Below are 26,661 nucleotides of genomic sequence, written 5' to 3'. Positions count from 1 at the left end.
GGTCTAAACTCTTCCTGAAGCCTTCTCCCAGGTCTCCCAGCAAGGACAAGTGTTTCATCCCTCCAATCACTAAGTGAATGAAGAGCAGAAGATTTTAGGCACCCCCCAAACTTGAGCAGTAGCCTGATTTTGGGAAGGGTTGCCTGAACACAGTTGTGCTGTGCTCCCCACCAGTGCCACAGCCCTATGCCCATGTTCAGCTCACCTGGGGTGGGCTCTGTGGTGGTGACAGTGGTGGTGACAATGGTGGACGTGGTGGTTTCCTGGCTCTCCTCCGGCACAGAGGCGTGCACATCCCTCTCCACACCCTTGGTGGGGATAACACCAGCTGGAGCCACGGTGGGAGCCCCTTCAGCATCCTCTGTGCTGTTAGGGAGGGCTGGGGGCAGGCTGGAAGGGGAGATCTGCAGTGTGGGGTGGCTGGTGGTGGCCTGCTCCGCCCACGGCAGCTCGGGGGGGCTCTGCTCCGTGTCCTCTGCTGGCACCCGCAGCCCTGGGGCGGCCGTGGGCAGCCTGGAGCTCCGTGGGCTGGCTGGGGAGGCAGTCCCAGGGGGCCCTGCCGGGGTGGGCTTCAGCCTTGGGTGCTTCCTTCCCGTGTTCACTTGCTTCAGAGCTGGTGGCTTTTTCTTAACAGGGGAAGTTTGTTTGGCATCAGGTCTGGGGGCAGCGGTGGCCGTAGGCAGGAGTGGTGTGGTCTCCTCTGGGGCTGGCAGGAGGTTGAGGGCAGTGCCCTGCCCCTGCTCTCCAGCTCCAGGATCTGGACCCACAGCATGCCCAAAACCCTCAGCTCCACCAGTCAAACCAGTGCTGTGCCCCAGCTCTGCAGCTCCACCGCCCATCTTCTCCAGGGGTTCATCCACAGCCAGAGGGTCCGGACTGGCCGGCACCAGCGCTGCCCCCGATCCGCTGTCTGCAAGAAACAGGGAGAAGTGGGACTTGGGCAAAGCTGGGCATGAAATTAGATATTTTGTGTGCTGCTGGTGTGAAATCAGCCCCCTGGGATGCTGCAGGAACACCCACCACTTCCCAAAGAAGGAACGAGCGGCCCCCACAGCACAACACACCCACCTCCAGGCACCGCCGTGTTGGGCAAACCCAACCCAACATTTATGGGAACAGGGATGGGCAGGAAATAGCCAATGACCAAAGCCACCCAGCACAGCTCTGGCCAGGGGGTAATTGCACAAATACAGATTTATCCCCTGCTGTGGGGTGACCGGGCTGGATCCATGGGCTGGAATTCACCGTGAGCTCTGTGAGACGCCGCAAAGAGCTCGGAGCGCCCGAGAGTCAACGCTTTCCATGGAAACAGCAGTTGCCAGGGAAAGCACTTAATGCACGCTACTTAAAGACCATAATTCCAGCCCCCTCATGTCCCCTGGGAGGGTTTGGAGCCCATGGAATGAAGGGTGTCTGTCCCTCTGTGGGCACAGGGGGTCTGCAAACCCCCAGCCCCATTGCTGGCCAGGCAACAACTGAGCCCTAAAGCAGCTCCAGCTGCTGTGGCACGCCTGTGGTGGCAGCCAGGATGTGTGGCCACCACAGCACCAGCTCTCCATGGGATGGAGCCTGGAGCAGCAGTCAGGGTTTCCTTTCCAAGCAGACTCCAGATAAACCTGGGCTCACCTCAGCAGTAACTTTAAACAAAAGCACAACTCTTGGGTTGCATTTAACTTGATGTTTTCTGTTTCAAATTCTGCTAATTAAGGTAGGACTGGAATGAAAAGGAGGGGAAAAAATGGAGCTTTTGAGCGTGAATCCTGAAACACAGGGACACTGTGGGTGCCACTGCCCAGGGGGAACGAGGGAGGGCACAAGCAGCCTGTGCAAAGGGACTGAGCAGCACTGAAAACTGACTTTGCTCCATCTCCTGGAAAACAGAAGCAGTTTCTGACAAGAACCAAAGATAAGGAACTCAACAGGAAAAGGCAAAAGCTGAATTAGCCTGAAGGATGGAGCTGCCAAAACTCTGGCAGTCCCTACACTGCTCATTGGTCCAGGAGAGTCCTTGGATGCTCTGCTGGTGCCTGGGCAGGTCCATTGTCTCTGGGACAAGCCATTTCACCCTGCTGCAGCCACCAGCAAACCTGTCCCAGACCTCCCCAAGGGCTTCCTGGCCTCTCCTGCAGTTTGCCGCAAGTTAAAGCATTAATTCTTTAATTAGCAAGTGGTTCAGCAAATCCATCACCCATTCCCTGAGCGCATTAAGAGGCATTTCACACACATCATCTGCAACCATCACCTTGTGCCAGCTCTGAATAATCATCCCCCAGGAAGGCTGGGTGCCTCAGTGTCCCCACACTTCTGGGGGACCAGAAGCTTTCACACCAGGAGCTTCCACACCTTCTGGTTGTTTCTTGGTGTCTCTGCTTCTCTCTCCATCCCACCCTGGGGCCTCCATGGGCACCCTGCCATGAGCTGATGGGGTGGAATGTCCCCAAGGCCATGCCACTGGCAGCTCTCCTTCCCTGAGAAGTTTTGCAGGGCTGTCCAGGGTTCTTCTCTTCCTCTCCCACCCCAAGGCCAGGAGGAGCAGTGGGTGGTTGCTCTCCTATGGCCCGGGTGACAATTTTAGGGCTCTGCAGCAAAAGGTTTTGTCCATGATGGAAGAGGATGAAGCTCTGAGACAGGGGAGAAAGCACAGGGAGGGGGCTCGCTGGCTGGTAGGACAAGGTGGGACATTCTGGGACATTCTGGGGCACCAGCTCACAGTAGGACAGTCAAGGATCCCGAGTCCTTAAAGCCAACACATTCCCAAAAAACACCAACCCTGCATCCCCGGGTTATTTGTCATGTGAACCCTAATTCTTAATGGATTGTGCCTTTAAACCATATTTTATGCTTTTGGAAAGCTGACTAATTCCTTATTAGATCCTTTGCCAGGATGCATTTACTCGATTCTGTCCTTAACAAAGCATGAAATAAAACACTCTGTAAAGCGACTCCTTAATGAGCCACTAAACACGCCGCACTTCGTAAAGGGCAAACGCATTCCAGGGACGGGGAGAGGGCTGGAGCAGGGGAGGGGCAGGCACAGGGCATCGGGGATCAATAAGGGCTTATTCCACATTATCAGAAAGAGAATTGATTGTGGATTTCAGCTCCTGATTGATCACCATCCCCAAACCTCCCTCCCCATGGAGCTCGGTGCTGCCCCACAGCCCCCACAGCCCTGGAGCCTGGAGCCCTTTTGGGAAGCAGAACTGAATATTCCCATCCTTAAGGAAGGACTGCAGTGGGTTTCCGTGTTTGCAGGGCCAGGGTGGGATTTGGTGAGATCCTTTCCACTGTTGTGGATTCCAACAGCCATTCCACCACCTCCAAGGCCCATGGGGTGATCGTGGCCACACAGGACCCTCCTCAGCTGCCAAAATCCATCCTGCTCTGCACAAGTGATCAACCCAGAGCTGCTGGAAGAGAAATGGTCACGTTTGACCTTGATCTAATCTGGAAATAGGAAATAAACACTATTGAGATGCACAAGGGGTTTGTCATGTATCTGATCAGGAGCTCTCCAAGGGCAGTTTGGCACTGGAAAGCCTTCTCCAAACCCATGTGTGAAAAAAATGTATTTTATGATTGGCTTTTTGCAAATATTAAAAAGAATATTCTATGTGTTACGTTAGAAAGTTATGCTGTATTAATTTTCTCAAGCAACATGTTAAATATAGTTTTAGGTTATAACATAATGTTAAAATAAAAACTATGCTGTGTAAGATACTTTTTTTAAAGAAAGGACTTGCACTGAGATAGCAGCCACAGGACACCTAAATCTTTCAGAGAGAAAGAATTTATTGCTCTCTTATCAGAAGAAACTAACTTCTTCCTGCCTTGCTGGGCCATGAAGAGTTATTAGGATTAAGAGGAAGAAGTTGACACTGACCAGACAGAATCCTGTGTTTGAATGGAATTTATGCATCATGTATAAGATGTATAAATATGCAACAGGCTATTGTTTTTAAGGGTTAATCCTCTGTTAACATGGGTCCTTTTTCAGCCTTATTTTGCCCAGAAAAAGGTACCTGGACCGTCCATAACTCTTTGTTTTTTATTGTCTCATATTGTGCTATCCAAATTATCCAAATTATTATTACTCTAATGATATTGCTATTTTTATAACAATTTCATTAGTAGTAAACTTTTTATTTTTTTATTTTTATTATTATTTTAGTAGTAGTAATATTATTTATATTATATTATATTATATTATATTATATTATATTATATTATATTATATTATATTATATTATAATTTTAGTAGTAGTAATATTATTTATATTATATTATATTATATTATATTATATTATATTATATTATATTGTTATAATAAATATTATAGTAAAATAAAAATAAATAATGTTACTACTACTAAAATATAATTACAATAATATCAATTATATATATTAATAATTATAATATTATAATTATAATAGTATTATAATATTATAGCATTTATTGTTAGTAATATTGTATTATTAGTAAACATTTAAAATTTAACAAAAACCAAGTGATTTGTGTTTTTCACACATGGAAACCTCGGTGGTGACCCTGCAGCCCTCGCTGCCCCCGAGGGTGGCACAGGGGGCTCTGTGCCCTGCCCGTGGGCACAGCAGCTGCTCCTGCAGGATGGGCCAGGCAGGGCCAGGACAGTTTGGAGCACACAGTGACCTTATCAGAGAAGGACAGCTGGTCTCCAGGCCTATTCTGGGCCGTGCCTGGGTGTGTGCAAACCCTGCAGGAAGCTGGGCTCCGGGGAGGGAGGATGTCTCCATCAGCCCCCACAGTTTATACTTAGCCGAGGAGGAAGTGCCGGTGCCGAGCCTGGGCTGTGTGTGGGAGCTGCCAGAGGGGCACAGACCCATCCCAGAGCTGGGCTGGTGGCACCAGGCTCTCCAGGGCACCAGGTGATCAAGGAATTAATGCTTTAACTTGTGGCAAGCAGCAGGAGAGACCCAACAGCAGGACAGGAGGGGTGGCAGGGCAGCAGCTCCTGGAGCATCTCCTCTCACACAGACACCGCACTGGGTGTTGGCAGGGTACCAACACACATCCACCCCAGCAGCAACAGCACAGAGGCACCTAATCCTCCTCCCCAGCCCCAAAATCTCCTCCCCAGCCCCAAAATCCTCTCCCCAGCTCCAAAGCTTCATCCCCATGCGAGAGTGTCCCCAGTACCCACAGCCGGGCCCACGTCCCGTGGCCAACACGCGGCTGCGGCTCCGGTGGCACCAGGAGAATCTGATTGCCAAGATACCTCAGCCAGAGGGGTTTAGAGGAATTAGAGAGCTGCAAATGCCTGATAAAAGGCTGCTGGAATTATCACAAAGGCCTCGTCTCGCTGCTGTGCTCCCGAAAGAGCCGAAGCAGGAGTAGCTCTATCGCAGCTCCCGTTACTAATGCCGATGGTATCGCCCTGAGCGCTCGCTCCAGGGAGGGCAGCAGGATTGCTCTGGCTCAGGAATCACTGTCCAGAAGGGTTTAGGATCTGATTGTAGCAGAAATGAGTAAAGCTGATCCAGGCACTATTAGTGGTGGTGTTCAGCTCTGCCTGTGTGACGGGCTCAGGTGCATTCAGGGGTGATGGGCTGGGGTAATCCTGCCCAGAGATGCTGCTGGCATCATATCCAAGGCCTTGTGGGGAGCTGGGATTTATCCCGCACTGCCCAGCACCATCTGCATGCAGGCTAGGCCCCTGGAATTCCCCATTACCACATGGTTGATGCAGGAGGGTTGGCAGGAGCTGCCATGCACCTCTGTGGAGCAATGGGATCACAATGAGTTCATCCAGATCTTGGATAAATCAGGGAGGTCAAGGCCGGGTCTTGGTGTGTCACATCTTTTATGAAAAATCCTTTCTTTAGGATTTTTTCCTCCTGAGAATCTGGGAGGCCTCAGGAACAAAATGTAAACAATGGTTATCTGCTGCTGTGGAATGCAACAGGTGCATCTGTGATTGGTCTCATGTGGTTGTTTCTAATTAATGGCCAATCACAGTCAGCTGGCTCAGACTCTCAGTCCAAGCCACAAGCCTTTATCATTTTTTCTTTTTCTATTCTTAGCTATCCTGATGAAATCCTTTCTTCTATTCTTTTAGTACAGTTTTAATATAATCTATATCATAAAATAATAAATCAAGCCTTGTGAAACATGGAGTCAAGATCCTCATCTCTTCCCTCATCCTAAGACCCCTGTGAACATGGTCACACTGGTGTAATCTTTCATCACTGGGGGGCTGGGGGCTGAGAAGGGGCACCCTGGGCATCTTCTGCCCTCACACCTCTTCTCATGTTGACTTCCAGTGTGTACAACACACATTTCACCCTGAGGGAGGAAAACAGAGGGTTTGGGTGGGAAGGGACTACTGAGACAAAGCAGGCTGTCTCCATCAAAACATTCGGCTGTGATTGGTTTGCTTTCAGATTTTAAATGCTTTTGCCCTTGAATCTTGAAGAGCAGAAAACCCTTAATTGAAACAATCTTTCATTCCCCAAACGTCCCCGCAGGTGGATGCAGCCTCTCCCTCCAAGCAGCGAATCCCAGCTTTTCCTGCAGTTACAGCTCCAGCACATCGACTTTTTCCAACAGGAAAGGAAAAAAAAAAAAAACCTACACATTTTCCTCAAGAGCATCCTGCCAGCTCCCCCTCTAAGCAAATACAAGCGTAGCAATGCGATGTGGGTGTCATGCCCGTGGGAGCTCCGGGAGCGCAGCCGGGGCCGGAGCCGCTCTCCCAGCAAAGGCGAGACGGGGACGGGAGCGTTAAAAACAGGTTAGAAACTGTTGGGAAACAGCTGATAGATCGTTAGGCATGTGCTGTTGGTTGGGTTGTTATATTGTAAAAGGGGGCTTAAAAGAGTGGCTGTCACTATGGTATTTTAATTTATTTATAATCCGTCACCAGGATTTTTTTTCCTCCTGGGAAGATGGGAAGTCTCAGCTTCTCCCTGTTTTGCTGCTTTGGAATGTGGTTTGGAGAATTATTTACCCAGCATGTGAATTGGTTTCAATTAATGGCCAATCACATTCCACCTGTGTCAAGACTCTCTGGTCAGCCACAGGTTTTTATTGTCATTTTTGTCCAGGCTTCTGATGTATATCTTCCCTTTCTTTAGTATAGTTTTAACAATAATATAATATGATGTAATAAATAAAAAAGATATAATATCATATAATAAAATAATAAATCAGCCTTCTGAGAACTTGGACCCAAATTCTCATCTCACCTCATCCTGTGGACCCATTGTTACAAAAATTAATCCACAAACATCAGAGGTTTATGTACAAAAAAGAGCAGCCCTTTTTGGCTTTATTCCAATAAAGGGAGAGGCCATGGGCATTCCCCTGGGATCTGTCCAATTTTTGGAGGACACAGCCTATTTTTTATCCCAATTTCCCAGCCACATTTCCCTTCTCTCTTTCCCCATTGACCGAGGTACTTGAGAGGTACAGACTTCCCAAAACACCTGATACCAAAGATTTCCCTCTAATGTATAACCCTCCTTTTTAATTTTTAATTATTATGGAATTTAGGAGTTTTTCTTCCCCATTGTTTCTTTCATCTTTCAATGCCCAATTTCATTTGCCAGCAAACCTCAAGTTTATTTGTAAAGGCAAATATCTTTTTCCATTCATCAATCAGTGGAACCCTTCCCATTGTTTCTTTCATCTCCCAGTGCTGGTTTTATCTACCAGCAGACCCACAGCTTGTTTGGAAAGACAAATCTGCTATTCCTCTCACCATCAACACCCCAACAGGTATTTATAAGAAACAGGGAACTCAACACACCATAACACACCTGAGGAAATTGCACCACGAGCCAGCCTGGACAGAACTGTCATGGGCCAATCAAGCACCTTTAAACCTTCACGCAAATGAAGGATCCAAAAAGAAACCAATCCAAAGGGACAAAAAACAGGATAAAAAGGGACTTCTGACCCACTGAATCTGTGAATCAAGAAGCTCCAGCGCTGCAGCATCCTCGAGGGAACGCTCCTTCTCTGCACCCTTGCTTTAGGCCTTTCTTTTTCTTACAATAAATGCTGAAATCGCTTTAGCACCAGGAGCCTGCTCTGGTTTTTAACAGGAGGGCTGTGGATGGATTGCTGCTGAATGTTCCCCTTGTTGTGGGAGAAAAGAGAGCTGCTCCCCGCTCTGGCACGAAGATGAAGGAGAGGTGCCTGTCCCAGTGCAGGTGACAGCCTGGAAATGCTGGGAGCCTCCAGACTCCAAAGGGAAAACCTGGACTGTTCCATGGAGTAATTCATAGAAGGAAAAAGATGCCCAGGTTTTGTTCAGGAAGACAGTGCACCAGAGGCCAAGAAAGTTTGGAGCTGCTTTCCTCCCATCCCAGGGGACACCTGGCTGTCCCTCCTGGGCTGTCCCTTTGTGCCCAGGACAGGTGTGACCAACAGCTCGTGGAATTGCTGCTGCTCTGCACTCAGGCTGGGAATGCAGCTGGGATTCCTGGGGCAGAAGGAGGTCAGGATGCTTTTCTTTCTTATTCCCATGAATTTCCCAATGCCACAGAGACTCCTGTGGCCCTGGGGAGTTGTGGATCTGCTTTAAAATGCTGTTAAAAATTGCCCATGTGCAGGGGTTTATTTATGCTCACAGGACTGTGGTCTGAATATTTCATTTTAAAATTTACATCTGTGTCACTCGAGATGCTCAAATAAGGTTGCCATGGAAACCCCTCATTACTGGGTGAGTGAGGATGCTGGCAGTGGTCCCCAGCTTGAGGAGCCATGGCCAGGAAGGACCAGGCTCTGCTCCCACTGCCCACCCAGCTCCTGCTCCCAGCAGCAAACCCATCTCTGCTGGGCAGGGCAGAGAGGAGAGAATCATGGAATCACCAAATTCTGGAGTGGTTTGAGCTGGAAATGACCTCAAATATCACGTCATCCACCCCCTGTGCCATGGCAGGGTCACCAACAAATAAACTGAGTCGCTCCAAGCCCTGTCCAGCCTGGCCCTGGGCACTTCCAGGGATGGGAGGGAGGATTTTCACCAGCTCCAGCTGCCCTGAGGGGCTCAGGGACCTGCTGTGCTGGCAGGGGACACAGAGCTGGGACATGGTCTGGGGGACACCACACACCCACACCCACACTTGCTCCCAGCCCTGGGATGAGATGGGAAAGGCTCCTGGTCCAGGTGGGAGCAGGGGGTTTGGGCTCCACATGGACACTGCTGCATCTGGGAGCAATATTCCAACAGCCAAACCCTCCTGGAAAGCTGCTTTAGTGGAAAATCCACCCTGTTTGTGCCTGACTGGAGAACCCACGCTGCCCGTGCCTGGCTGGCTGGGCTGGGGAGCAAGGGCAGCACAAGGAATTCAGGAATTGAACTCACAGAGCTCTCCCCCCTCTGCCGGTGCTCCCGAGGAGCTGTGAATGCTCCAACGATCCTCACAGCCCTGACAATGCTGGGAAATTACACACTCCTCCGAGCTAGGAGGAAAATGGATTTTCCTCCCCGCTGCTGCTCCACGGAGCTGGAATCAATGAGACTTTGGCTCCCAGGTGTCTGTTCTGGCCATGCCACCTCCTCACCTGTGGCTTTGGGGCATGTGACAGCAGTCACAGGGGTCTCAGGATGAGGGAGGAGATGAGGATCTGACTCCATGTTTCAGAAGGCTTGATTTATTATTTTATGATATATATTATATTAAAACTATAGTAAAAGAATAGATTAAAAGATTTCATCAGAAGGCTGGCTAAGAATAGAATAGCAAAGAATGATAACAAAGGCTTGTGTCTTGGACAGAGAGTCTGAGCCAGCTCGCTGTGATTGGCCATTAATCAGAAACAACCAACATGGACCAGTCACAGATGCACCTGTTGCATTCCACAGCAGCAGATAATCAATGTTTACATTTTGTTCCTGAGGCCTCCCAGCTTCTCAGGAGGAAAAATCCTAAGGAAAGGATTTTCATAAAAGACGTCTGCGACAGGGGCACCTGCCCATGGTACCCAGGCTCCACAGACCCTGTGTGACATTTCACTGCAGCATCACCCCCAGCGTGGCCCAAATCCCCAGGGATGAGCCCAGCTCAGCTGGGAATTGCCCAGCTCCTTCCCCAAGGAATGTGGGAGGAGCAGCAGCAGAGGAAGAGGAATTGAAGAGGTTCTCCAGCTATGGAGGAATCAGGAGATTTGAAGCATCTCTGTCCCACTGTGTCCCCAGCTCATGGAAAACAGGAATTATCCTGATATTCCTGACCAGCAGGGAGCAGGGCAGCAAAGCCATTAGGAAGAGAGGAACTGTGATGCAGGTGATAATTTGGGTTTATCACAGGTTTTTATGACACCAAGTGTAAGAAAGGCACATCTGCAGACAGACCCAGCTGAAAGGAATTAGCAGGCTGGGTTCAAGGGGGAATTCATTTTTTTGGAAGTTCATTAGGAAAGAACTTTAAAGATCATCCAGTCCCACCTCTGCCATGGGCAGGGACACCTTCCACTGTCCCAGGTTGCTCCAAGTTCCTTCCAGCCTGGCCTGGGACATTTCCAGGGATCCAGGGGCAGCCAGAGGGATGGAGGAGCAGAAGCAAATCCCTCCTGTGCCTCTCCTGGGCTCCCCAGCTGGAATGTTCACTGCTCAGGGCCCACCTGGGGAGAGGAAATCGAGTGTTTTGGCAGCTTTTCAGGCTCAAAATTGAAGAGGGGGAAGAGAAGCTCCTTCTTTCTTCACCAATCATCCAGCCCAGCCGTCTACATCAGGGCATAAAATTAAATGGGTTCCTAAAGAGAGAGTATATTTAGCTACAAAACCCCGTTCTAGTCAGCTCTCTGCAGCTCAAATAATTAATCTCCCATCACTGTTAAGATGCAGCGGAGCAGATCTGGAGAAGTGAGTGCTGGGATTAACCCTTTGGGAGCAGGTTAGCCCTGGGAGAGCAGCTCCTGCTGCCATGCCAGGGGAAATCCTGGGAAATCCTGGGGGTCCTGCCAGGCTGGCTCTGCTTTGCTGTGTCCCCTGCCCTTGTATTTGCAGGGATCACAATGGCAGGCAGGAAGGAATGATGAATCTGACTCCATCTCCTCAGAAATATTATATTATATTATATTATATTATATTATATTATATTATATTATATTATATTATATTATATTATATTATATTATATTATATTATATTATATTATATTATATTATATTATATTATATTATATTATATTATATTATATTATATTATATTATATTATATTATATTATATTATATTATATTATATTATATTATATCATATCATATCATATCATATTATATTATATTATATTATATTGAAAGGATACTGAATGCTAAAAAGATAATAACAAAAACTCCTGACTCTCTCCAGAGTCCTGACACAGCTTGGCCCCAATTGGCCAAAGAGTGAAACCAACTCAAACCAGAATCCAATTAAACAATCACCTGTGGGTAAACAATCTCCAAACACATTTTACATGAGCAAAACACAGGAGAAGCAAATGAGATAAGAATTGTTTCCCTTTTCTCTGAGGCTTCTCAGATTCCCAGGAGAAAAACTCTGGGTGAAGGAATTTTTTTCAGAGGATGTGAATGCCAAGGGATGCTTGGCAGAGGTGCTGTGCCCTGGCACTGCCTCTGGGTGATGGAGGGGACCCAGGAGGGATGCAGGAGCCCTGGCAGGGATGCAGCAGTGGGCTCATCCAAAATCCCTGCTTCTGGGGGCACTGGGAAGCACTTTCTGGACACACAGCCCTGAAACATCTGCAGAGACAAAGTTTAGCCTGGTTACAATCACTGACTGTTCCTGTCTGGCCACAACACATTCCCACTCCCAGGCAGTCACATCCATGGGATATGTGACCATTCCCAACCTCCCCTGCTGTCCCAGCTGTCTGCAGAGCTGGGTTTGGTTGGATTGGCACTCCACTGGAAATACGAGGTGACAATGTGATGTTCCAGGTGACAATGTGACATTTGAGGTGCAGGTGAGCAGAGCAGCATCACAGCCCAGCTCTCCCTGCCTGGGGCAGCTGCAGGATTCAGCTCCTGCCTGAGCTCCCCTGTCGCAGACATCTTTTATGAAAAACCCTTTCCTTAGGATTTTTCCTCCTGAGAAGCTGAGAAGCCTCAGGAACAAAATGTAAACATTGATTATCTGCTGCTGTGGAATGCAATGGGTGCATCTGTGATTGGTCTCATGTTGGTTGTTTCTAATTAATGGCCAATCACAGTCAGCTGGCTCAGACACAGAGCCTGAGCCACAAGCCTTTGTTATCATTCTTTTCTATTCTTAGCCAGCCTTCTGATGAAACCTTTTCTTCTATTCTTTTAGCATAGTTTTAATATAATATATATCATAAAATAATAAATCAGCCTTCTGAAACATGGAGTCAGATCCTCATCTCTTCCCTCATCCTCAAACCCCTGTGAACACCATCACACTCCCCCTGCAGCAGCTGAGGGAGAGCTGAGCTGCCTCTGCTAAATCTGTTTGGCAGCTCTTTATATTTCTTTCACAGGATGTAACAGGAATCACAGCGTGGCTCCAGTCCAGACTCTGAGACAGGAGCAGGGGCTGGCAGCACCTCGGGGCTGTCACTTGTCCCCTGTGGCCTCAGCTCTGCTGCCCATGGCTGCTCACCTCTGTGGGTTTGCCCAGAGATGCCCCAAAAGATTTTATTTTGGTGTTTTTGAGTTGCCCTGGGGCATCTCAAGGTAAGATTTGAAGCCCATCAGGTCCTGGCCACTTTGCCAAGGTGGAGATGTGCCTCAGAGCAGTGAGGGTGGCACAGGTGACACCGGGCACAGGGCACACACGGAGTTTTCTGCTCTCTCCATGCCTCCCCTGGGCTGTTCCCACCACGGGATGCAGCTGCTGGGATCACATAGAGGGGATGGATCAGTCTGGGGGTTCCCCAGGCTGTGCCTCACCCCCTGCACCTCCCAGCCCCTGTGCTGGGCCCGTTTATCCCTCCTGGGCACCGAGAGGGCTCAGGACAGGCACTGGGATCGGTGTGTCCCAGCTTGCAGGGGGAATCTTCTTTCTTGATTTTCTTTGCATTTTCTCCCTTCAGATTTCACATTTGCTCACTGCTGATTGTGTGATGTCAGTCACTCCCTTTCCTATTACTACCATTTTTAGGTGTTTTAGAAGATTTTTCAGTGTTTCCATGTTCCCTCTGGGCTAGCTCCCAAAGGATCAGGGGTGAGACTACAACCTGGTTTGCTGGTGTGACACGCCATCCCCGTTCTGTGATCCCAGCCTTAAGGATCTTAATTAGTTTGTGGTCTGCTCGGTCATAATTTGGGCTGAACTCTGACAAATCAACCTCTCCTTGTGGAATTACTGCAAGAACCCCTTTTTCTGAAATCCCTTCTGCTGCTTTATCAGCAAAGCCATTTCCCAATTTCCCCTTTTTGGCCACGTAGGAACCGTGCAGGACCTGCTGCTGCCTGGTGCCCTTGAAAGGACCCTGCTGCCTGCTCTGAAACGCTGCAGCTCCAGTGCCTAATGACTCCTGACAGCTGGGGAGGGGCCCTGCTGCTGGCAATGGGGAAGGCAGGGCCAGGCAGGGTTACTGATGGCTCTGCTTATCACGGTTATTGGGCTCCATCGATCACCGAGGCTGCCAGGAGCCGGGGCACAGCCCAGCATCCCCCATTCCCATCCCTGCTGCCATCCCTGGGCCCTGGCACAGCTCAGAACTGCCCAGGATGGGGCACACCGGGCTCCCAAATGCTCCTCCACAGCCTGGAGTGGTGCCAGGTGTGATCAGAGAGAGAATCCAGAACGGTTTGGGTTGGATGGATCGTAAATCCATCCAGCTCCTCCCCTTGCACCTTGCACAGGCCAGGCTGCTCCCAGCCCCATCCAGGCTGTCACCCCCTCCTTTCCTTGGGTTTTCCTTCTAAAAGAGCAATATCCTGCATTTCATTAGCAATATCCTGCATTTCATTAGCAATATCCTGCATTTCATTGCTGGATCCTTTTCAAGTCAGGCCAGTTTTAGGGGGTGGCAGCAGAGCAGCTCCTCTGGCACATCCTGCAAGTGGGAACTGCAACCCCCAGCACATCCAGCCCTCAGCTGTGCCCTGCACTGGCTCATCCTTCAGAAACAAACCCCTTTTCAGACAAAACATGGCTGAAATTCAATTTTTTTAACTGTTTAAAATTTTTGTCATTAAAACCAGAGCTGTTCTGGGGGCAGAGCAGCACTTTGGGGCTGGCACAGGCTTCACCCCCTCCATGTCCCAGACCCTGAGCCCATTCCTGGGCTGCTGCTGGTGCTGCCCAGCCCTCCCCTCATTCCCAGTGACTCTGGTTTTTATAGAATTAATTGTCAGCTGTATCAGCCATCAGTGATTTGTGTTTTAAAGATGTCCTGGCAGAACTAATTCCATCACTGCACGATGCTGTGCTGGATGATGATAACCCATGTACAGCTTCTCCCACAGAGCCTCATGACGAGCTGCTGCACTTTATTTTAATTAATACAGATAGCAAATGTGTTTTCATTAGCCATCAGAATGTCAGGAGAGAGGCAGGGTCCTGCTGCATGGTGAGGAGCAGCTTTGGTCCTGGGTGCTGGGGCTGCTGCTCCAGACACCTTTACATCCTCCTGCATCCCTACTCATCCTCCTGCATCATTCCACATCCTCCTGCATCCTTCCAGATCCATCTGCATCCCTCCACATCCATCTGCATCTTCCACATCTATCGGCATCCTTCCTCATCCTCCTGCACCCCTCCTCATCCTCCTCCATCTCTCCACATCCTCCTGCATCCATCTCCATCCATCTGCATCCTTCCTCATCCTCCTGCATCATTCCACATCCCCCCACATCCTTCCAGATCCAGCTACATCCATCTGCATCCCTCCTCATCCTCCTGCATCCCTCCTCATCCTCCTGCATCCCTCCTCATCCTCCTGCATCCTTCCTCATCCTCCTGTGTCCCTTCTCATGCTCCTCCATCCCTCCTCATCCATCTGCATCCCTCCTCATCCTCCTGCATCCCTCCTCATCCATCTGCATCCCTCCTCGTCCTCCTGCATCCTTCCAGATCCAACTACATCCATCTGCATCCACCTTCATCCCTCCTCATCCATCTGCATCTCTCCTCATCCTCCTCCATCCCTCCTCATCCTCCTTCATCCCTCCTCATCCTCCTGCATCCCTCCACATCCATCTTCATCCCTCCTCATCCTCAGGCAGAGTTTCCTCCCAGTCCAGTATGGGTGGCACCATCAACCCCTGAAAACCAGGGTTTTTTTTTGGGGGGGGATTCAAAGCTGATTTAGCCCTGCTGCTCCATGCTCCCATCCAAAGCTCTCCTCCCTCCCCAGCACAGGAGGACACACAATTACCAGGCATGTTCATAATTTCTCAGATTCAGAACAATTAAGCTGGCTCCCTGACGAAAGCAGCTCCTTGTTCCCCGGGGAAGGAACAGCCTCCCTTGACCTCAGCTCCATTATTCTGTTTGATTGATCTGAATTCCATCAGAAAGGATAATGACAGGCTGTGCTGGGGGTGCAGGAACACTGGGAGCAGAGAGGACAATGCTTGGCTGAGGGCTGCTGTGCCCAGATGGTGATTGGGACACCCAGACCCCTCTCTGTGCCCACTGCAGCACCCACAAAACCCCTGCATTCCCCAAAACTGAGGAATAGAAGGCTAAAAGGAGATCATCAACAAGCAAAGAGGACTTGGTGAGCTGCTCTGTAATGAATGTTCCTCCTGTGTCACCTTCCCCTGTGCCCATGGGGCGTTGCTGCCACCACCTCCACCTTGGGAACAGCTCCAGGATGCTGATGGAAAGGCATCACCCTTGTAAGGCAATGTCACCTTCCTCTACCCCCAAAAACTCCCTAAACATCAACACCAGAAACCCATGGAAGGGGTGGGCTGGCTGTTCCTGAAGCACAGCTGGGCTGAGCTAAGGGAAAGCCCTTAAATCTCACCCCTGGAGGGTGGTTGGTACCCCCAGCTCTGCCTCAGGGGACAGGCTGAACCTGCTGCAGAGCATTCTTGGGCAGCTCTTTGCTCTGCTGTGGCTCCTGGCTGGGCAGATTTCCTCCTGATGTTATTTCTGACCCGCCCTGGTGATGGGGAGATGTGGTGAGAGGAAGGACCTGGCTCTTCTCCCCAGCAGGTAATGAATTGGCCAATTACACAAACGCCTGTGCCACCCGCCTGGGACGAGGGGATTGTCACTGCTGCCGTTGTTTATGCTCCTGGAGGGTAATCATAATTTTTAATGTCCTTTTGATAGCAGTGTAGTGTGATTAAAACAGGCACATCTGAGACATAAATCTGGGTTTAAGCACTGCCTTTTTGACACACGATGCTGAGCACTCAGGGATGGGGCTGGAGGGTTCCTGGGCTGTGCCACCAACCAAACCATGGTCACATCCTGCCCTGGGTGCTGGGCAGGAGCCCTGAGGGGCAGCAGAGCCTGCTTGGAGCAGCAGCTGGATGGAGGCAGGAGGCCCCAGGCCGAGGCTGCTGGCTCAAGATAAACACAACACCTGATTTTCTATGAGCAGCAGGATGCCAACATAAACCTGGATTTTCCACGAGAGAAAGCTCTGGGCTGTAGCTGGGGGACCGAGGAAGGAATTTTCAGAGCTGACCCCCTGTTTGAGGTGAGTGGCTCTGGGCAGGCTCCTGCCCCTGCTGCTCACTCGGGTTTCTGGTTTGGAGCAGAGATGTAACACTGCATAATTTAACAAAGATTCTCCTCCTGAGGCTGGTTTGGTGCATGTGGATGGAAATGTGGAGAAATCCAGCCCTCCCCTATGGAAGCTGGAGTGGATACCTGAGCCACTGAAGGAGATGGTGAATGTGTGACTCAATTCAGGTTGTGCCCTTGGGGGGACAATGAGTCACAATCACTCCGTGGGTGCAGGGCTGGAGCCCCTCTGCCATGGAGCCAGGCTGGGGGAGCTGGGGGTGCTCATCTGGACAGGAGAAGGCTCCAGGGAGAGCTCAGAGCCCCTTCCAGTGCCTAAAGGGGCTCCAGGAGAGCTGGAGAGGGGCTGGGGTCAAGGATGGAGTGACAGGATACAGGGAATGGTTTCCCACTGCCAGAGGGCGGGGATGGATGGGATTTTGGGAAGGAACTGTTCCCTGTGAGGGTGGCGAGGCCCTGGAAGTTGTGACTGTCTCATCCCTGGAACTGTCCAAGGTCAGGTTGGACAGGGCTTGGAGCAACCTGGGACAGTGGAAGGTGTGGAATGAGATGAGTCCATGGCAGGGGGTGGACTGGATGAACTTCAAGACCCTTTCCAACCCAAACCATTCCATGATTCCGTTCTGAGCTCTAGCAGAGCTGCCCAGAATACAGGGATGGGTCCAAGGGGGAGCAGAACCTGGTGATGCTGGGGAACAACTGCAGGGCAGGCCCCTTCCCCTTTCCCTTTCCCTTCCCCTTCCCCATCCCCAATTGCTGCAGATGAGCCCCGCTGTAGGAACGGAACCACCCTCAAATTCACATCTTGCCAAAGACGTTCTGCAGCGGAAAAACTGAAAATCTCTTCCCCTGGGGAGCAGCAAGGACCCTTGCTTTGCTACACCCTTCCCTCCCTACCTTTCCTAATGAATTCCAGGAAAGCCTCAATGCATTCCTAAATGGGAACACAGCCTGTGTCCTTCACAGCCATCTCCACAACAAAGCCATCTCTGCCGCTGGCAGCCGCGGGAGCTGGAAACAAAAGCTGAAAAGGAGCCTTTCTACTTGTGATTAGAAAGCTTGAGAAGTTTGGCTTTTACTGGTTGTTGCCTCGCTGATTTCATCTCCGTGGCAGCTCGGAGCCCCTCGGGGGACAGCAGAGCATCCCCATCCCGCTGGGAGATGCAGGAATTGGGGGTTTCTGTGCCTTTAGGGTGCTGTGCTCGGTCCCTAAGGAAGGAGCAGCACCAGCAGGTGCCAGAGTTTGGTTTCCCCAAGAAAGGAGCACAGCACCAGCAGCATCGCTCTGTGCCTGATCCCTGCAACCAAATGGCCCCAAAAGTGGCAGTTCTTATCCCAAATCCATCCCCCAGCCACATCCATCCTGGAGGGGACGCTCACCCCCCACAGGACTACTCCAGCAGCAAGGGGTGCGGAGGAACAGTATGAAATTATTATTTTTCTTTTGTATTTTGTCTCTACAAAGGACTAGATGAGGAAGAGCGATTATCGGGGAGGTTTTCTTCGGGGGAAATTCTGGCACAAAGACAAACTGCAATATCTCAGTGCAGGCTGGGCTGGGCGCTGAGTCTTGGATAAAAATAAAGCAGGAGGCGGCAGCACCTTCCCGATGACATTAACTCCATTCATCTCCCGCCGCCGCCAGCGTGCTCAGGCATCGGGAGTTACGTTTTCCTCCACTATTTCTCAAATATATTTATGCTGGGAGATGTTTGTGGAGGTACATCCTGTGCCTGGGGCAGAGGATTAATTCCAAACTGTCACCTCGCTTTTTCTGATGGGTTTGTAAATTCTGCTCCCGTTGATTTGCACTCGCAGTAAATTGATAAAATCCTCTTTCCGAAAAACACCTAATTCACCATTTAGGGCTCACCAGGGTTTTAGACCTCATTGGCTCGCACATTTATGTAAATATAGTGTCCAGCAGCAATTTAAAAACTGCTGCGTGGATAATGGGGATGGATAAGGAGTGAAGGGAGACACATTGTCTGGTGGGGGCTGTGTGCCCTGGAAAGGAGCCTTTCCTTCCCTTGGGGCTCCAGATTTTGGGATGGATTTGCTCTGGGTGGCTGCTTTGGGCAGCCTTGCTCCAGAATCTACACCAGAACAGATTAACCCTGACAGTGCTGGGAATAGTCTGAGCTCTCCAAGGATGTCGTTGGATGTGTCCAAGAGGACTTTGCCAAGAAAAAAGGAGTTTGCCGCTTCTCCTGCAGTGGGCAGGGATGTGCTGGGAGCACTGGGAGCTCTCAGGGCTCATGCCAGAGTGGTCTGTCAGTTTAGGGAACTTGGTATCTTTGCAAATGGAAGTTCAGGACTGTCAGGAAAAGCCTGTTTTTTTTTTTTAACTGAAATTGCATTTAAATCAGCATCAGGAGATGCAAGCCCCGTTCCTGTGCAGCCCCATCAACATGGAGGAGATGCAGGGTGGCAGAGGGGACATCAGCAGCCATGTCCTCAGCACTGTCCCCCAGCCACCACTCTGCCCGCGATGAAGCATCTCATCCACAAAATGTTGCCATGCTCCATTAATCCACCCAAAAACGTCAGATGGAGATTCTCTCTTGAATTTTAAATATTTCCAGCCATTCCGACTGGCTCGGAGGCTGCCCCGAAATGACTGCTTTCCAGAACATTCCCTCATTTCCCCTTGCTGTTCCTGAACCTCCTCCCTGCCGTCCCCATCCCCTGTGGCTCTTCCCTCGCCCTTGGGATGCAGCACATCCCTGAGTGACCCCGTTTGGTGTGGTCCCCCTGCATTGCCACCCTCCCTGGGGTGCTCCTGGCCCCCTCAGCTGCTGCTTTTGGCACATCCCAGCCCTGTGTGCAAGACAGAGAGAGCCGGGGCCGAGAGTGAGGATCCTCCTTGCCGAGCAGATGACGCCGCTCTGGGATCCATCCCACAGCTATCCCTTCTGTCGCGCTCGAGTTTTTTGGATGCCTTTGCGTTTGGCACCAAATCTCCTTCCTAGACTGAAGCTTTGCACTTGGAATGGTGCCTTGGGAGCCGGGGCTGAGTGTCCAGGCTGCTCATCCCATCCCTTCCTGCACCGCCAGCAGCTTGCACTGAGCTTCCATCGAGTCTCCTTGCACCTTCCTGCTGCAGCCATCTGTCCTGGGGTGCCAGTGCCTTCTCCTCACCCCCATGGAGCAGGCACAGAGCCAGGCTCCTGCCCAGCCTCCTGGGCCCTCTGGGGGTTGGAAATTTACTGCAGTCCATGGTTTTCTGGGGCCAGGAAAAGGGAGAAAGTTCTGGACAAATCCGTGCTTGCCCCTGCTGGAGGCAGAGCTGGGGATGCAGGCAGAGCCTCCTCTCTGTGCATCAGGAGAGCACCAGGCTCAGGCAGTGCTCAGGGCTGGTCAGCTGCTGCTTTGGCCTCCTCCCAGAGAAAGGAAAAGGAAGAAAAAGGAATAAAAGAGATGTCTGAGTCGGGGCCATGCCCTGGGAGCGGGGCCAGCTGCAGCTGCACCACTGGTGGGAGCTCCAGCAAGCAAAAAGATGGAAGAGAGGGGAAATCAGCTCCTCAGCACCCTGGGAACACCATCCTGCCCTGAGTAGGGACAGCCCTGAGCCACCGTGGGACAGAGCACTGCAGCACAGGGTTCCCAACCCAGGAAAGCTGGATCCAGGTGCCCCTGCTCGCTCCCCAGGAGCAGAATCAGGGATCCAGCCCAGAATTTGGAACTCAGTGCAGCTGTGGCAGTGTGACACTCCCTCCCTGCAGCACCCTTCAAAGGGCTCCTCCTTATCTCACAGCAGTGACACCCAACAATGACACCAGGACAAGGAGTGGTGACTTCTTCACAATGCCAGAGGAAAGCTCCCCACCAGCCACAGCCTCCACTTGTACAGCTCCTGGCAGATCCTCCCTGACATCCCCTGGTTTCTGGGGGGTCCTGGGGCTGACCCAGGTCATATGCACTGCTCAAGAATCCCCCAAACTCAGGGACCAGGGGTGTAGATCAAGGCAGAGATAACCAACACTTGCACTTGGTTCTGAGCCAGTGCCAGGGCTCTGCAGGGCACCCACAGCTCATCCCTCTCTGGGGTGGAAGATGAGCATCCCCTGCTCCCAGCTTTGCCCTTCAGCCCCAGATTCCTGTTGGCTCCTCCAGCAACCCAGCTCATGGTTCTCCTCTGATTCTGGAAATCCTTACTGATGAAATCCAAGATGTAACAGAGCTGAGCAGCAGAGATTCATTTGTTTCCCATCTTCCCAACAGCACAGTTGACCCTGTGGATGTGCTGGGTTGGCACTGGATGGATCCTGAGTGCCCACCAAAGAGACATTCCTCCATGAACTTCCCACCCTGAGTCCTTCCCACAGGCTGCAGTCCTCCAAGGGCTTCTCATCCATCCCATAGAGTCAGTCCTTCAGGCTCCAGCCTGGATCTCTTCCACAGGATCATGTTTTGCCAGCAAACGTGCTCCAGTGTGGGTTCCTCTGTGCATGGACACACAAATCCTGCCAGGATCCTGCTCCAGTGTGGGTTCCTCTCTGCATGGACACACAAATCTTGCCAGGATCCTGCTCCAGTGTGGGTTCCTCTGTGCATGGACACACAAATCCTGCCAGGATCATGCTCCAGTGTGGGTTCCTCTGTGCATGGACACACAAATCCTGCCAGGATCCTGCTCCAGTGTGGGTTCCTCTGTGCATGGACACACAAATCCTGCCAGGATCATGCTCCAGTGTGGGTTCCTCTCTGCATGAACACACAAATCCTGCCAGGATCATGCTCCAGTGTGGGTTCCTCTGCATGGACGCACAAATCTTGCCAGGATCCTGCTCCAGTGTGGGTTCCTCTCTGCATGGACACACAAATCCTGCCAGGATCATGCTCCAGCACGGGCTCCTCCATGGACTGCATGTGGATTTCTGCTCCCCTGTGGATCCCCATGGGCTGCAGGGGCACAGCTGCCTCACCCTGGGCTGCACCACGGGCACCTGCAGCACCTCCTCCTCCTCCTCCTTCACTGACCTTGGTGTCTGCAGGGCTGCTCCTCTGGCAGGCTCTCCCTCCTCTCTCTGGCTGCCTTTTGCATTGTGCAGGTATTTTTATCCGTGGCTAGAGCAGGATGTGCATGGAGCAGGATGTGGATAGAGCAGGGCCGGCCCCGTGGGACAGAGCGAGAACATCCTTAACAACTTGTCGGTTAACAAGCTGTGAAAGGAGACAGACAGCCAGGAGCTGGCAGGAATGAAGGACACCTTCCCCCTCTGAGCACCTCCTGCTGCAGAGCCCTTCTCCTGAGCTCCCTGCCACTGCAGGGACAGCAGCTGAGGCACCTGCACCAGGCAGATCTGCTCCCTGCACCCCATCAATCCGGCAGCACTCACTCGTGCAGCAGCAGGAAAAGCCATCTCGTGGAGCAGCTCCTTTTGGGAAGGGCTCTGGAAAGATGTGGAACACAGCTCTGAGCAGCAGCTGAAGGGCAGCAGGCCGAGCCAGAGTGATGCCAAACCTTCTCTCACCCCACCAGCCTTCCTCACTCTGCCTCTGCCCCCTGGTTTGTGCTGGCAGCGTTGGCTTTGGCCCCACATTCTGCCCTCCAGAAGGGGCCTGTCAGGTGCTGCCTTTGGTCCCCAGTGTGGCTCATCCTGGTGCTCATCCTGCTGAATCCCTGACAAGGCCAAAGGGCTGGGTGCTGTTGGGGTGCCACTGTCCCTTTATTCCTCCCCTGACAGGTACAAGCACATCCCCACCTCGCAGAGCACCCTGGCGAGCCAAGTGGTTAAAGACATACACAACTCTCAGCGCCACATCCAGCAATTTCATAGCCCTGACAAGAGTGCAAATCCTTCCTGATGGACTGGAAAATTGGAAAGCCGGTGCTCACGCCGTGTTTCCTACAGACATCTCCGAGCTCCTGAAAGATGCACTCGGTGGCAGCCCCGGTTCCAGCCGTGTCGCTCACGTCATGCTAATTAAAACAGAGCCTGTGTTTTGTAACAGGATTTCCTTGGAGCCTATTTTACTGCTCAGTAACCACTTTCAAATATTTGAGGAAATAAAATCGCATCAAGTAAATAACTTTTGGATTGCTCACAGAAGGTTACTCTGGTTTGGGGGTTTTTTTTGATCCCAAAGCCCACTGGAAGCAGCTGCGCTCATCGCAGTGACAGAGGATGGAAAATACACAGATTTCTGAGGCTGCTTGTAGTCTACATCAAAAGCTGTGTGTTATTTAATCAGACAAAGCCTATTTCATTAAAAAAAAACAACTGTCTGTACAAAATGGGATAACAAAGCACCCCAGCACTCGGCACTGACCTGGAATACCCAGGGAACATCTCTGCCTGCTGGCAGCATGGACCATGCTCACACCAGCCCATTTTGATGCCCACATCGCCTTTCCAGAAATGCCCTGGCACTCCTCTGCCTCATCCATCACTTATTACCCATTAACTTCCGAACCCAGCACCACCTGACTTGCAAGGGATGGATCACACACTTCCCTTTTTCCATGCTTTGCTATTCCAAGATCTCTGCTGCCGTTCTGGATGCCAAGGGAGCACATTCAGCTGACTCGGCGCAGCCTGGCTCCTCAGCCCTAAATCCTGCTCCCACATTCCTCAGTGAAGGAGAAGTTAAAAATGTACAGAAGGAAATGTCTGTGACACTGTGACATCCACAAAGCTGCGCTTGAAATGGCATCTTTGTATATTCATAACGGCAAAAAATACCGGAGAAGCAGAGGGCTGAGAGAGACTAATTCCATTTACTCCCGATCCAGGCTCTCCTCGTCCTTTCTGCCAAGGAGGAGAGAAGGAAGAGGAGCCATTTGCCATGGCCTTTGATAGCTCTCCATCAGACAATCCCCATCGCTGTTATCTGCGCTGGCAGCCTGGCTCTGTGCTGTTATCTCGTTGCCCGGGGTGCTGCCGCGAGAGCTCACCGCGCACTTGTTGAGTTCACGCTCGGTTTTCCTTCCTGCCGGACACACCTGATCCTCTGGAAACACCCCCTGTGGTGCTGTGCTCACCACAGAGCCAGGGGCATCTCTGTCCTTGCTCCTGGGCTGTGACAGCCACCCCAGGAGTGTCCCCATGCATCAAAGATGAGAAGGGAGGATGCAGATTTTGGGGATTGTGGAGGAGCCCAAGTTCAGCACCCTCAGCTGCATTTCTGCTCCCAGCACTGCAGCCTCAGGCTGGTCTCATCACAGCCTGTATTGGACTCCCCAAATACATTTAGAAACCAAAATATTTCTATTTTGGATCTCCCATGGGTTCAGCCGTGCCCCTGCCATCCCCAGTGCCCTGCATGGGCAGTGCTGCCCTGTGTACACTCAGCTGCCCACAATCCCCCTCCATCATTCCAGGGTACAAATAGTTTGCCCCCTGCATCATTCCAGGGTACAAACAGTTTGCCCCCTCCATCATTCCAGGGTACAAACAGATGCCCCTGTTGGTGCCCACATTCTCAGGGTGCTGCTGCTCCAGCACAGGCTGCCCGGAGCCTCCTGGCACCAGTCCCTGTGCAGGGACGTGCCTCTGCTGCCTGCTCTGCGCCCGTGGGTGGGTGTGAGCGGATGCTGAGAGCAGAGGAGAGGCTTTCACACCTCCTCTCTGGTGATCTAAATGGCTTCACCAGTGCAGAGCACCCAAAGCCACCAGCCAAGCGCCCGATGGGTGCAAGTCATGTGAAGATGGTTTTCTTCTTGGATGCACGAACAGAAAGAGCAGCAGATGGAGCACAGCAATCTGTCTCAGCAGGGTCTGATCCTGCTTCTCCCCAGCTGGAGAACAGCAGGATTCTCTGCTCTGGGCCTTTGGCTGTCTGTCCCCCTCCACACAGATGGACAAGGCTCCCCCCAGGCACGGGCAGAGCTGCCACGTCGCCACGGGCTCCAGGCTGAGTAGGCAGGAGTTGGGATTTCACTGCAATAATTCACCAAACCTTGTAAAGGGTCAACAATTTATCAGCTCCCTCTCTCTGCCAAGGAAAGAGGAGTTCAGCACGCTGTGTTCTTCCACCATGAGATTTATGGCAGATTGTGCCAAATCCTGTTCCCGGGAGCTGGGCTGCCTGCTGATGCTCCCAGTGGGACTGGGGCAGCCCTCCTGGCTCTGCACACGAGGCACTGAGGGAGCTGAGAGCCCTCGCTGGGCCTGTGCTTGCTGGCTTTGCTTCCCAGGGAGCCCAGGATGGTTGCTGGTCTCACACAGAGCAGCCCAGAGCAGAGCTGGGTTTGTGTAACACCCCAGAGGAACGTGCCTCCCTGTGTGTCCCCAGGCTGGAACAGGATGCCAGAACCGGCAGGGACTTCACATCTGATTCCTCCACAGGTTTGTGCACGTACACAGAGCACAAACCCATGCAGGTGAGCGAGAAATGCCACCCTCTACATCCATCTCTGTTCTGCTGCCCAGAAAGGGAGGATTCTGTAACACAGTCCCTGTCTGGAGAGCCGGGTTTCAGACGGAAAAGTCAAAGTCATTTAACGCAATCTGACCACGAGAGCAGGGACTGGAGAGGGCAGACAGAACCGCGCAGCACTCCTGACACCAGGAGCTGCTCGTGTTTGCTACAAACACCCTGCCAGCCCCGGAGGGCAGCCTCAGGCCCCAGCTCACTGCAGCGCCGGCACACACCGACCTCTCCCTTCTCCCACGAACAATCCACACTGGGAACCCCACCCAGACCCGGCTGCCTCTTCCTGGCATCCCAGCGCTGCCGAGGGGCTGGGCACAGGCGCCGCTTCAGTCGTCCCCGAGCCCCAGGCGAGTTTGCGGTGACTTTGCCAAGTCACCCGCGAGCGCATCCCGGAGTCCGTTCTTAGGTCTGGCACCGTGGCACTGGGAGAGGGAGCGGGTCTGCGTGGGGACGGGGGACACGTGGGACGAACAGAGAGCCCCTGGCTAAACACTCAGCCCCCACGGACACCCCCTGACCGAGACCGTGGGGCGGGAACACAGCAGGGACATAGGAGTGGAGACTAGAGGGACACCGGGGGCTGGGGACACCGGGGGCTGGAGACACACGGAGGGCTGGGGACACACGGAGGGTTGGGGACACACGGGGCTGCTCTCCCTGCGGGAGGGAGGGGAAGGGTCCGGCGCGGCTCCCGGGAGGCCGCGGCCCCCTGATCGCGCTCGGTTCCCGGCGCGGACGCGGCTCCCGGAGCGCTCCCGGCGGCGGGAGCTGTCCGCCCCGCGGTGCTGAGCCCCGCGCTCCGCCGGGCCCCGCTCCCGGTGCCGCTGCGCTTCTCCGCAATGCCAGAAGTTTCATCCCGGCCCGGGGAGCAGCAGGAGCGGGGGGCCCCCCATCGGGGGTGGCTTCCAGCAGCCCTCCCCGCTCCCACCGCCCCCTCCCCGGTCCCGGCTGCATCCCCCCGCGCCGGGCGGTGCCCCCTGCCCGGGCCGGGCGGCGCTGGGCCCCGGGCAGCCCCGGGGAGCCCCGCAGCCCCGCTCCGCCCCGCTTACCTGGCCGCGGGGCCGCGGGGGTGCCCAGCAGCAGCAGGGCGAGCAGGCAGAGCCCGCGGGGCCCCGGCATCCTGCGGCGGGCGCGGCGGAGCCTCCGAGCCGAGCCGAGCCGATGCGATCTGATCCGACCCGAGCCGAGCGGGGCCGGGCCGGGCGGGGGCGGGCGCTGCCGGCGGAGCGGAGCCGAGCGGAGCCGAGCGGAGCGGAGGGAGCGGGGGCGCGGCGGAGGGCGGACCGGAGCGGGGAGCGCGGGGAGCGCGGAGCGAGCGGCGGGGGAGGGCGCCGGCGGCCGCTCCGGCCCCCGCGCAGCGCCGAGAGCTCCGGCCCCGCCCGCGGCTCCCCCCGCTCGCCCCGGCCCCAGCGAGCAGCCCCGGTACGGCTCCCGCAGCAGCACCGCGGTTTTCTCCGTCCTCCTCGGCTTCTTCCCCCTCCACGAGTCCCGGTCCTCCCCCACTCTGGTCAGTGCTCCCACTGCAGGCCCCCCATCAGCCTGGCCCTTGTCCCATCTCACTGCCCCTTGTCTCCAAGCCCCCTACAGCATCCAAACCCCCCTCAGCACCCCAAGCCCC

At 52.8% G+C, this 26,661-nt stretch overlaps 1 protein-coding gene across 2 annotated transcripts in view; it reads right to left on the bottom strand.

Annotated features, from left to right (window-relative positions):
- SEZ6L (seizure related 6 homolog like) overlaps nt 1–26,294 on the bottom strand; it is a 42,203-nt gene extending 15,909 nt beyond the window's left edge. For both annotated transcript variants that reach the window (XM_059485401.1, XM_059485402.1), the window contains exons 1-2: nt 26,093–26,294; nt 206–910 (exon numbers count right to left, since the gene is read on the bottom strand). In XM_059485401.1, coding sequence (XP_059341384.1) covers nt 206–910; nt 26,093–26,162 — 775 coding nt within the window. In that variant the 5' untranslated portion in view covers nt 26,163–26,294. The remainder of the gene's footprint in view (nt 1–205; nt 911–26,092) is intronic.
- Between the last annotated feature and the right edge of the window lie 367 nt (nt 26,295–26,661).

Source organism: Ammospiza nelsoni, chromosome 18 (genome assembly GCF_027579445.1).
Source record: "Ammospiza nelsoni isolate bAmmNel1 chromosome 18, bAmmNel1.pri, whole genome shotgun sequence".
Lineage (NCBI taxonomy): Eukaryota > Metazoa > Chordata > Aves > Passeriformes > Passerellidae > Ammospiza > Ammospiza nelsoni.
This window is presented reverse-complemented; position numbering and strand designations above follow the sequence as displayed.